At 32.7% G+C, this 13,503-nt stretch overlaps 1 protein-coding gene across 1 annotated transcript in view; it reads left to right on the forward strand.

Moving 5' to 3' along the window:
* Positions 1–1,193: 1,193 nt before the first annotated feature.
* Positions 1,194–13,503, forward strand: part of LOC143244162 (uncharacterized) — a 31,201-nt gene continuing 18,891 nt past the window's right edge. The window contains exons 1-3 of the mRNA XM_076488337.1: positions 1,194–1,487; positions 2,466–3,011; positions 5,475–5,957. Coding sequence (XP_076344452.1) covers positions 1,289–1,487; positions 2,466–3,011; positions 5,475–5,957 — 1,228 coding nt within the window. The 5' untranslated portion in view covers positions 1,194–1,288. The remainder of the gene's footprint in view (positions 1,488–2,465; positions 3,012–5,474; positions 5,958–13,503) is intronic.

The following is a 13,503-nucleotide window of genomic DNA, read 5'->3' on the forward strand; positions in this document are numbered from 1 at the left end:
GCAGAAGATGTTACTGGAGGAACTTTTTCCTCTCTTTAGGAAAAGGAACTGTATCACTGATAAATAGTTTTCGATATTTTAAAAATCGGACGCAAGTCTATGAAAGGACGGTAGGCGGAAGACTATAATGAGTGGAAGAAAACAGGAAGCAGTTTCAGTAATTTATGAGGCCGGAAATCTCGGTAAACTTATCTTTGTTTATATTTTTTCACGTAAATCTACCCAAGGGCTATCTGCGCTGGTCTTTCTTGACTTAAAGAGTAATGGGCTGGATGGAAGGCAGCTAGTCAACATCACCCACCACTAAATTTTAAGCTACTCTTCACCAACGTAAAGTGGGCGTGACCGTCAATTATAACGCCTCTATGGCTGAAAAGGCGAACGTGTTCCAGGACGAGATTAGAACCCGAGACTCGAATACTCTTACCGCCAGTCCATGAGAACGTTTAAAGATTATCGTAACAACTGGTTTACAGTAGTTAATATGGGCAAGCTGAGAGCTATCTGACAAAACTAAACCGTGTACATGATGAAAGTTGTGTGCTCGGTTATTCTTATTGTGTTAATTAAAACCAGCACCCGTTTACTTCAAACCTGCCGCACCGTCGCTGGATTATGGTTATAGGGATGTTAATTTTACAGACCCTCTCAGAGGTCCAGAGAGACCCGGGCCATTTCTATCTTTTGAAGTCTCTGCCTATATTAAAAATATGATAACACGTGAGAACAAAATGAGACAATTATTAATCTTCTGAAGGACGTGAAACACAACATGAATATTTAATCTGTATAGATAATTTACAGCTCTGAGCTGAGAGTGTGTGTCACATTTTAGTTTGATTGGAAGGCACATAGAAACAGGTCTCGAAACGCAAAAAAAGTGTCTAAATTTGAGTTCCTCTTTGAGCTTGAGGCCCGGGCCAAATGGCCCTTCTGCCACCTGTCTGTTCTAATTGGCCCTAAGTAGGTATTCAGTAGCTTAAAGGTATTATAATACTTATAATGAATAAGTAAAGTGAAAAGGAAACAGTTAATCTTAAAGGCATGTTTTCAATGACGTGTCTAATAAGCTGATGAAAGAACATGCTGATAAAACAACTAGGTCAGGCTAACGAAACAAGCGCCAGTTAACCTGTTTTTAATCTGACATTAATAAGAACACCGAAAATATGTTTACAAATCTTTCAATTTTTTTAAAGGCAACGACAAAGACGCCCTCTGGCTGAAGCAAGTCAAGTTACGCCTCCCGAATACTGAATCGTCCGCTAGGGGGAGCACCACTGTTTACATGGCTTCTTCCGACATAAGTGAAGCATCAAACAGAGTATCTGGTATCGATATCCTGTCAGAGGTCAAAAGTTCAACAGTAAGTCCAGCACTATGGGATACCCAGGCAATAACAGAATTGTCTGAAATACCATCAAGAGTTCGGTTAACACGACAAGATGTCAAACTACAAGAAGCCATCGAGTCTCAACAATCACGAGGTAATACTATTCAATTGTAGTTAGTGTTCGTGGTTCATGTTAACAGTAATGTTGAATGAAAAATTCTCAAAAGCAATTAGATAATGGTATGTTTGTTTACATAATTAGACTTGTACATTTATGTAACTACTTTGCAGGGTGTGGATGGATCTTCACCAAAATTTATGTGGAAGTTCACTGGATCCATGTAGGTGTAGATACAAATATTTAGTTTTGTCTTTGGGGTTTTTCTGGATTTTTGTTTACATTATTTACTACTTCGCCTCCTCTGAATGGATTTTCACCAAATTTAGTATAAAGGTTCATTGGGTTCAAGAGGAGATAGGCTTCGCCTTTCGTTATTTTCAGTTTTTATGAACGTTTTCGCGGTTTTTTATTGTTTGTTTACAATTACATTGAAGGATTGGTATGTTTTGAATTTGGCGCAAAGCTGCACGAGAACTATTTGCGCTAGCCGTCTCTAATTTAGAAGTGTAAGACTAGAGGGAAGGCAGCTAGCCAACACCACCGTACGCCAACTCTTGGACTACTCTTTTACTAACGAATAGTAGGATTAATCGTTACATTATAATGCCCCCACGGCTGAAAGGGCAAGTATGTTTGGTATGACGGGGATTCGAACCCGCGACCCTCGGATTACGAGTCGAGTGCCTTAAGCACGTAGCCATGCCGGGTCTACATTTAAGAAAAGCAACATTTCATCTCCTAAGATGACCTGACATTAATCGTAAATTTGCAGGAAGGATACACTAGCTAATATACAATATGTTTTGTTTACATGATAAATAAATATATATAATATTTTGCTTTGTTTAGTATACCTCAAATGTCAAGAAATACAAGATAATGATATTGTGATTAAATTTGGCTTAATTAAAACTAAAACTATCAAAAAGGGCCTGCAATAATCGTTCATATTTTTTTAAAAATACGATTAATAGTTTATTTAATATATTTTATTGTATTTGTGTTTTTTAGTGCCTTTCACACCCTCTCACCGCCAAGATATCAGGCCAAAACAAGGACCGACTCTTGCGCCCTCTGTCTTCTTACCAAATGTTACACGTGACTCTTCACGACAGAAACCAAAACAAGCACCATCACCTGCACCATTATCTAGCAGACCGGCCAGCAGAAGAAAAGTTCGACCAGTTCAAATTCAAACGTGGGAAAGACGTGCACAAAACATGAAACGTAATGAGAGTGTTGTCAATAGGGAAGGCAACAATGATATACGAAATGACATTGTTGCCAAGAGATGTGTGGAAGGTTATCATGGGACACGTAACGACAAGCGTGAGGAAGGTAACCATAGCAACATCAAAAAATGTTTAGAATATTATCAAAGAAAAAATACAGGAAACTGTAGCGAAAATATACACAACGAATTAACCCAAGGTCTCTATACAAAATCTGAAGTCTCGCGAAATCGTGAGCAACGAGATGTAGTCACAATAACGTATGCTGAATGGATGGCGAAGCTGGCGAAAACACGCAAGGATGGTATTGACTGGGATAGTTATGGTAATAACAAATCTGTTGCATAGTTGAAATAGACGTAAGGATATGTTGATACACTTAACACATTTATGATATAACCGAAAAGTTTTATCTGTGAGATTCATACTTAGCTAATACATTTATATTTTAATATAAACTGACTGACTGACGTTTTTGTTAACTTCAATAGACTTAAGATTTGAATACTGAATATTATTCATTAGTCGAGTTTATATATTTTAGGGTAAATAAATTTACACGTAGTCAGTTTCACAATATGAAGATACTACGTCCCAGTAGTCCAGTGAATGCACCTATTTTGTATTAACCCTTAAAAAAGTAAACAGTTATATATTTTGTCAGTAAAATAAAGGCTGTGATAGCAAAATATGCGAATATGTCGAAGTACATAAGGTCAGAAGAAGGAGAAGGTCAAGGTCGATCATGATAGGCTACATTGATGTTGAATGAATGAATAAACAACTCGCGTGACAACCACAATCGATATGAAACGGAATGTATCAAAACTACATTCTGATTGTTCAGCATTACAAGGATGGTGTGATGCAACCAAAAATTAATGATTTTGATAGATTTTTGTTAATAGCCCCTTCCGACGCAAAGTGTACATATACTGAGGTCAGATATTTAGAATTTCCAAGATAGGGATATTTCTTGCGCTTAACAGCATTAGAAAACAAAGAAGTATGAATCAATTCGAGGAACTAAGACCATAAAGAAAGAGACCTCAAAAAGTCGTAATCCAATTGTAGTGAGGAACATTTGGTCTTGATATAGTTGGAGAAATTACGAACACGAATATTAGTGATAAAAGTCGTCCATGTACCACAGACATCAGTACGGAACATAATCAAGAAGAATAGCACCCTGGAAACGAGGTCAGAAAGATATGGGTTTATCAAGATAAGACTTTAATTCGTGCCTCACGTCCAACCACCGTATACCTCAAGCAACAATTGTGAATTCCTGAGCGATCGCGTGCTGTTGAAACGCGATCTGGGAAAGTGTCTTTCTCGTCCACTAGACGGATTATGGAAACCAATCAAGGAAGAAGGGTAAGATTCAGATATAAAGACCTTATGACGGAGCCTTTTTAATGAAAACTACATTTCATGGCTATTACCAGGTGCACGATATTTAGGTATAGCATGACTGGACATGGTGACAAAACTGTAACGACGCCATGAGGTTACAATTAGTTTAAATACAATGCACTTAACTAACTATGTATATCAGACTATTACTCCTTCAGTTTGTTTGGTGCCACCTATTACACATATTGCAGGATGAGAGAGTTGTAACTCAGATTTTATGGACACCGAAAGCACTGCGTTGATCAATCAGTTTTCACGAAGTTTAAGTACTAGTCTAATAATAAACATAACTACAGGGTGTTCGGAAAGTCACTGTGCATTTATATATTTATTAACATACAAAACTGCACAGTGACTTTCCGAACACCCTGTAGTATCAAAAACACTCCACTGATTTAACTGAAAGATCCCTTAAACTCCCGCGAGAGGGGGTTGGGAGAGCTAGCTCACAAAATAACGTATTCACTACCTTACGAACAATTCCAAGTGTTTAATGTAATGTTAATACAGATGTCGTTTTTATTTGTGTTTTGGTTTTATTAATGCAATAAGCACGTGAGCATTGTTTCTTTCTCATTATATATGAACAAGCTCGATACAGCATTGTTGTTATCCAAACCAACATTGTTGTCACTCGAACTAACATTGTTATTATCTAAATCAGCATTGTTGTCACTCAAAATAATATTGTTATTACACAAAAAAACATTGTTGTCACTTGAACTAACATTTTTATTATCCAAACCAGTATTGTTGTCACTCGAACTAACATTGTTATTATCCAAATCAGCATCGTTGTCACTCGAACTAATATTGTTATTACATAAAACAACATTGTTGTCACTCGAACTAACACTGTTGTTATCGAAATCAGCATTGTTATCATTCGAACTAATATTGCTATTATCCAACTCAGCATTGTTGTTACTCGAACTAACATCGTTATATTATTACACAAACCGGCATTGTTGTTATTCAAACCTCCATCGTTATTACACAAACCAACATTGTTGTGACTCGAAGTACCATTGTTATTATCCAAAACAGCATTGTTGTCACTGAAACTAATATTGTTATTACACAAACCAACATTGTTGTCACTAGAACTAACACTGTTATTATCTAAATCAACATTGTTGTCACTAGAACTGACATTGTTTATTCCAAACCAGCATTGTTGTCATTCGAACTAGCATTGTTATTACACAAACCAGCATTATTGTCACTCCAATTAAAATTGTTATTATCTAAACCAGCATTGTTGTTACTCGAACTAACGTTATTTTTAGTTTTAGGTAAAAGAATGTGTTAAACGAATTCAGGTGAAAACTAGGTTGTAACCGGAAGTTGAATCTTCTAGTGTGTTTTACAGAAATACATGAGAGTCCTGTTCAAGAAAACGTGAAAGTTGCCAACAACATGAAACAGGATGAAGCAGGACTGAACTTACAGGAATATTCGTCATCTCATCATCAAGATAAAGGTAATGCACAGATTACGAGCAAAGTAAGTGAAAAAGATAACGTAACGAGTGCTGCGGGTAAACCCTCTTCACAAGGTAAGAATTCGAAGGTTCTAAATAACAGAGAGTTAGAGAAACTCCAACAAGTCTCCATGGGCGTAGACTGCAGTGAAATAAGTAGTGGAAACTTGTCGTTCAATCGTAGATCGGATGTAAAAGGATCTAAAACAGGACAAGAAGGCCACGTCATGATTGGACCTCTCCTCTCTAGACAAAACGAACAATTAAAGACACCTGGTTCTTCTTCTGATAATTACCCTGATCAATCAGAACGTATTGGAGACAGATATCAAGAGAAAGAGCGGGTGGAAACAAAGAAGAGAGAAGATAAAGGTAAAACACACTCACAGAGATAAAAAATTGTATCTATATCGTTTATAATTTAAAAATATACATTTATGTCAAGAAGTTAATGTTGGGCGTTACAAGACAAAATAAATTTTTAGATAACTTGAATGGAAGATGTAATCAAATTAAAACAATCTATAACAAGGAAGGGAAATGTAGCTGATAATGAAAACTATATTGCTCTTACCATTGCGTAAACAAAGAATCGAACGTTCTAGAACTTCTAGTTTCTTATTAATGTGTGTTTTCCTATAGCAAGGCCACTGAGCCCACTGAGGGGAATCGAACCCCTGATTTTAGCGTTGTAAATCCGTAGATATACCGCTGTACTAGCAAGGAACTTCTTATTAATAAGCTAAAAATTGTGGTCCGATGGTTAGGGCGCTTACTATCTTGCAATCTGATTGTCGCAGGTTCGAATCTCCTTAACAGAACATCCTCGGCTTCTTAGACATGAGGACTTTATTGTAATAAAACGTTTCTGGACAACATAGACCCTACTTGAACCATGTCGGCTGTTTCACATTCTAAATTAAACTAACGTTAAAATATCAAAAACAATGATGAAACTTTGTAGAATGGACGGCAACTGCCTGTTATGGAGACACAAGTGTAGAGGACGACGTTTCGAAAGTCTTCCACCTTTCGTCTTCAGGTCGAAAGGCCAACCATCCTGTTAGAAAAATAAAACTGTCTTAGTTGAAGATGACTTACATCCTACCAAAATCTGTATTTGTGTCGCCTTGTCCTGATATTATCATTGTTAAATATGAAAAATGTAGATGCATCAACACTATCGGTTCCCTCTAAAAATGTAAACAACTCAGTCAGATCCCACTAAGTTTTCTATAGAGAAACCAGCTTGAGGGATTTCAACCTCTCCTCATGTGACATCTCTTTCATCCCAGGCACCATTCTAACCTCTGAGCCCTTTCCGAGAATTCAATATCTTTACTAAGTCAAGAAATCCAACACGGAACACAATACTCCGAATGTGACCTGTACAACCTCTTTAGACTTGTATTCAATATTTCTGTAGTTACAACCTAAACTCCTGTTTACCCAACCACTGGCAACAACACATTGATTGGATGGCTTTAGAGACAAATCAACCATTACACTAAGGTTCTTTTCTGTCATGATACAGTTAATGTTATTCTAATTCAAATTATGATAACCCACATGCATTATCTTGTATTTCTCATAATTGAAACCCATCTACCATTTATCTGTCCAACTTACTAGTTGAATTAAATTATTTTGTAAATCAGTAGTATCCTCTTCACAGCTAACAACACCAAGAACCTTAATATTACTGGTAAATTTAACGAATTCATTGACTATTCCTTCATCTATGTTATTAATGTAAATCAAAAAGAGCCGTGATCCTAAGACTGATTCCTGAGATACCCCACTTGTAACTTTAATCAAATTTGACTAAGCTACATTTGTAACAACCCTCTGTTTGTTTTTCATCGTGTCAATCTTCTATCCAGTTTACTAACTTATACTACACACCTACAGGGCTCGGTATGGCCAGGTGGTTAAGGCACTCGGCTTGTAATCTGAAGGTGGCGGGTTCGAATCCCCGTCACACCAAACAGGTTCGCCCTTTTAGCCGTGGGAACGTTATAATGTTACGGCAAATCCCACTCTTCGTTGGTAAAAGAGTAGCCCAAGAGTTGGCGGTGGGTGGTGATGACTAGTTGCCTTTCCTCTATTCTTACACTGTTAAATTAGGGATGGCTAGCGCAGGTAACCCTTGTGTCGCCTTGCGCGAAATTCAAAACAAAAACACACCTACAAAGACAATTTTTTACAAGTCTTTTGTGTGAAACTTTGTCAAATGCTTTCTGAAAATCCAGATACACCAAATCCACACACTTACTCTCATTTACATAAGCAATAACCTTCTCAAAGAATATCAAAAGATTAGTGAGACAAGATCTTCCGGCAGTGAAACCATGTTGACTATTCAATAAAGTTCTAACCTTTGTTAAATTACTTTACAAAAACATCTTTTAACAAACTTTCCAAAAGTTCCCCTCAACCGATGTAAGACTAATGGGTCTATAATTACTAGGACAATTTAATGAATTTTTAAAAATTCTTACTGCTAATTTTTCAGACAACCATTTTTTAAATTTCCTGTTTCACCAACTTTCTTGATCTTCTATAATTTTTTAACTCTCCCATCAAACTAGTAAATTTAACTTTCTTAAATTTCTCGTGCATTACTTTAGTTTTATTTATTTAACTCTTTCTAATCCAACCGGGTTTCTTTACTTGCAACTACCTTTTTCTTTCTATAAGGAACATGTTTGTCTTGAACATTTAAAAATTTATTATTATAAAACTTTCCACATCTGATCAGTGTCTCCAAATAACTCAGCTGCCTATTTCAAAAGAGATAACTCCTGACTCATATCTTCAAATTTTGCTTTTTTGAAATTTCTAACCAAAATATCGTTATTCCTTATCTTCATATGTAGCAAAACATTGAACCTAATAGAGCAAAGATCTTTTGCATCCAGATATTCTCCAGTTTTTACTCCCCCGTCATTTCTGTATTTGAAGTTAACAATAAATCTAAAATAGCATTATAAATCAGTTTATCCCACTATTTATTGGTAAAAGAGTAGCCCAAGTATTGGCGGTGAGTAGTGTCAACTAGCTGCCTTCCCTTTACTCTGTCACTACTAGATTTTTTGGTTTGTTTTGAATTTCGCGTAAAGCTATTCGAGCACTATCTGCGCTAGCCGTCACTAATTTAGCAGTGTAAGACTAGAGGGAAGGCAGCTAGTCATCATTACCCACTCACAACTTTTGGGCTATTCTTTTACTAACGAATAGTGGGATTGACCATAACATTATAACGCTCCCATGGATGAAAGGGCAAAAATGTTTGGTGTGACGGGAATTCGAACCCGCGACCCTCGGATTACGAGTCGACACTACTATATTAGGGACGGCTACCACAGACAGTCTTCATGTAGCTTTGTGCAAAATTTAAAACAATACGATAAATGTTGACTAGGTGAATTGAAAAAAAATGTTCAAATATCTTTCATCACTTCATCATTTAACTAGTGTTTTATTTATTTGTAAAGTTTCCTTTTATCACCTCATCATTTAATTAGTGTCTTCTTTATTTGTAAAGTTTTCTTTCATCACTTCATCATTTAATTAGTGTTTTCTTTATTTGTAAAGTTTTCTTTCATCACTTCATCATTTAATTAGTGTTTTCTTTATTTTGTGAAGTTTTCTTTCATCACTTCATCATTTAATTGGTGTCGTCTTTATTTTGAAAAGTTTTCTTTCATCACTTCATCATTTAATTAGTGTCGTCTTTATTTTGTAAAGTTTTCTTTCATCACTTCATCATTTAATTAGTGTCTTCTTTATTTTGTAAAGTTTTCTTTCATCACTTCATCATTTAATTGGTGTCGTCTTTATTTTGTAAAGTTTTCTTTCATCACTTCATCATGTAATTAGTCTCTTCTTTATTTTGTAAAGTTTTCTTTCTTCACTTCATCATTTAATTAGTGTCTTCTTTATTTTGTGAAGTTTTCTTTCATCACTTCATCATTTAATTATTGTCTTCTTTATTTTGTAAAGTTTTCTTTCATCACTTCATCATTTAATTAGTGTCTTCTTTATTTTGTAAAGTTTTCTTTTACCACCTCATCATTTAATTAGTGTCTTCTTTATTTGTAAAGTTTTCTTTCATCACTTCATCATTTAATTAGTGTTTTCTTTATTTGTAAAGTTTTTTTTCATCACTTCATTATTTAATTAGTGTCTTCTTTATTTTGTAAAGTTTTCTTTCATCACTTCATCATTTAATTAGTGTTTTCTTTATTTTGTAAAGTTTTCTTTCATCACTTCATCATTTAATTAGTGTCTTCTTTATTTTGTAAAGTTTTCTTTCTTCACTTCATCATTTAATTAGTGTCTTCTTTATTTGTAAAGTTTTCTTTCATCACTTCATCATTTAATTAGTGTCTTCTTTATTTTGTAAAGTTTTCTTTCATCACTCATCATTTAATTAGTGTCTTCTTTATTTTGTAAAGTTTTCTTTTACCACCTCATCATTTAATTAGTGTCTTCTTTATTTGTAAAGTTTTCTTTCATCACTTCATCATTTAACTAGTGTTTTATTTATTTGTAAAGTTTCCTTTTATCACCTCATCATTTAATTAGTGTCTTCTTTATTTGTAAAGTTTTCTTTCATCACTTCATCATTTAATTAGTGTTTTCTTTATTTGTAAAGTTTTCTTTCATCACTTCATTATTTAATTAGTGTCTTCTTTATTTTGTAAAGTTTTCTTTCATCACTTCATCATTTAATTAGTGTTTTCTTTATTTTGTAAAGTTTTCTTTCATCACTTCATCATTTAATTGGTGTCGTCTTTATTTTGAAAAGTTTTCTTTCATCACTTCATCATTTAATTAGTGTCTTTATTTTGTAAAGTTTTCTTTCATCACTTCATCATTTAATTAGTGTCTTCTTTATTTTGTAAAGTTTTCTTTCTTCACTTCATTATTTAATTAGTGTCTTCTTTATTTTGTAAAGTTTTCTTTCATCACTTCATCATTTAATTGGTGTCGTCTTTATTTTGTAAAGTTTTCTTTCATCACTTCATCATTTAATTAGTGTCGTCTTTATTTTGTAAAGTTTTTTTCATCACTTCATCATTTAATTAGTGTCTTCTTTATTTTGTAAAGTTTTCTTTCATCACTTCATCATTTAATTAGTGTCTTCTTTATTTTGTAAAGTTTTCTTTCATCACTTCATTATTTAATTAGTGTCTTCTTTATTTTGTAAAGTTTTCTTTCATCACTTCATCATTTAATTAGTGTCTTCTTTATTTTGTAAAGTTTTCTTTCATCACTTCATCATTTAATTAGTGTCTTCTTTATTTTGTAAAGTTTTCTTTCTTTCCACCTCATCATTTAATTAGTGTCTTCTTTATTTTGTAAAGTTTTCTTTCATCACTTCATCATTTAATTGGTGTCGTCTTTATTTTGTAAAGTTTTCTTTCATCACTTCATCATTTAATTAGTGTCTTCTTTATTTTGTAAAGTTTTCTTTCTTCACTTCATCATTTAATTAGTGTCTTCTTTATTTTGTAAAGTTTTCTTTCATCACTTCATCATTTAACTAGTGTTTTCTTTATTTGTAAAGTTTTCTTTTACCACCTCATCATTTAATTAGTGTCTTCTTTATTTGTAAAGTTTTCTTTTATCACTTCATCATTTAATTAGTGTCTTCTTTATTTGTAAAGTTTTCTTTCATCACTTCATCATTTAATTAGTGTCTTCTTTATTTTGTAAAGTTTTCTTTCATCACTCATCATTTAATTAGTGTCTTCTTTATTTTGTAAAGTTTTCTTTCATCACTCATCATTTAATTAGTGTCTTCTTTATTTTGTAAAGTTTTCTTTTACCACCTCATCATTTAATTAGTGTCTTCTTTATTTGTAAAGTTTCCTTTTATCACCTCATCATTTAATTAGTGTCTTCTTTATTTGTAAAGTTTTCTTTCATCACTTCATCATTTAATTAGTGTTTTCTTTATTTGTAAAGTTTTCTTTCATCACTTCATTATTTAATTAGTGTCTTCTTTATTTTGTAAAGTTTTCTTTCATCACTTCATCATTTAATTAGTGTTTTCTTTATTTTGTGAAGTTTTCTTTCATCACTTCATCATTTAATTGGTGTCGTCTTTATTTTGAAAAGTTTTCTTTCATCACTTCATCATTTAATTAGTGTCTTTATTTTGTAAAGTTTTCTTTCATCACTTCATCATTTAATTAGTGTCTTCTTTATTTTGTAAAGTTTTCTTTCTTCACTTCATTATTTAATTAGTGTCTTCTTTATTTTGTAAAGTTTTCTTTCATCACTTCATCATTTAATTGGTGTCGTCTTTATTTTGTAAAGTTTTCTTTCATCACTTCATCATTTAATTAGTGTCGTCTTTATTTTGTAAAGTTTTCTTTCATCACTTCATCATTTAATTGGTGTCGTCTTTATTTTGTAAAGTTTTTTTTCATCACTTCATCATTTAATTAGTGTCGTCTTTATTTTGTAAAGTTTTCTTTCATCACTTCATCATTTAATTAGTGTCTTCTTTATTTTGTAAAGTTTTCTTTCATCACTTCATTATTTAATTAGTGTCTTCTTTATTTTGTAAAGTTTTCTTTCATCACTTCATTATTTAATTAGTGTCTTCTTTATTTTGTAAAGTTTTCTTTCATCACTTCATTATTTAATTAGTGTCTTCTTTATTTTGTAAAGTTTTCTTTCATCACTTCGTCATTTAATTAGTTTTTTTATTTTGTAAAGTTTTCTTTCATCACTTCATCATTTAATTAGTGTCTTCTTTATTTTGTAAAGTTTTCTTTCTTCACTTCATTATTTAATTAGTGTCTTCTTTATTTTGTAAAGTTTTTTTTCATCACTTCATCATTTAATTGGTGTCGTCTTTATTTTGTAAAGTTTTCTTTCATCACTTCATCATTTAATTAGTGTCGTCTTTATTTTGTAAAGTTTTCTTTCATCACTTCATCATTTAATTAGTGTCTTCTTTATTTTGTAAAGTTTTTTTCATCACTTCATCATTTAATTAGTGTCTTCTTTATTTTGTAAAGTTTTCTTTCATCACTTCATCATTTAATTAGTGTCGTCTTTATTTTGTAAAGTTTTCTTTCATCACTTCATCATTTAATTAGTGTCTTCTTTATTTTGTAAAGTTTTCTTTCATCACTTCATCATTTAATTAGTGTCTTCTTTATTTTGTAAAGTTTTCTTTTATCACCTCATCATTTAATTAGTGTCTTCTTTATTTTTAAAATTTAATGACATGCAACCGAAAGAAAAAAAGAATTAGCAACATATGAGGGGAATCATTAACTCTTAAGACATTTGCACCCTGAAAACTATGTTTCATTATTTACACTAAAGTTGTGGCGATCAGATATAAACTGTTGTCATAGGTACTAGCCTATACATTCAAATAAGTCTAATTATGAATTAATTACTAATGTATCTCTCAACCTTGCTTTTACGTTTTCCTAGGTAGAGCGTTGATATCATTTATTTATCTTGCCTCTACGTGTAATATATATTATGAGAATGACCATGTCTCTGAGTTACTAGCTTCTGATTACTAACAAGGTCCCACCCGTTGTTTTGGCTTCTAATCTGCTGTCATCTTCAAAGAAGTCTTGTAAAAGATTATTTATATAGTGTTTAGAGGCAGGATTCGATCCTGGGTATTACTGACTGAGAATCTAGTGTGCTATCTACACTAATTAGTAATTAATTAATAATTAGATTACTAAATATGTCAAGGATTATAATGGTTATTTTTAATTTGCACAATTCTCACTTGTAATGTCATGTGACCCTTTTTGGTTTAAAAATTAAATTAGCAATGATTTTGAATTAGATTAACAGTGTTTTCTAATTAAATTAGCAATGGTTAGAATGGTATTAACAATAATTTTGAATTTAATTGGCAATGTTT

Source organism: Tachypleus tridentatus, chromosome 2, assembly GCF_004210375.1.
Source record: "Tachypleus tridentatus isolate NWPU-2018 chromosome 2, ASM421037v1, whole genome shotgun sequence".
Classification (NCBI taxonomy): domain Eukaryota; kingdom Metazoa; phylum Arthropoda; class Merostomata; order Xiphosura; family Limulidae; genus Tachypleus; species Tachypleus tridentatus.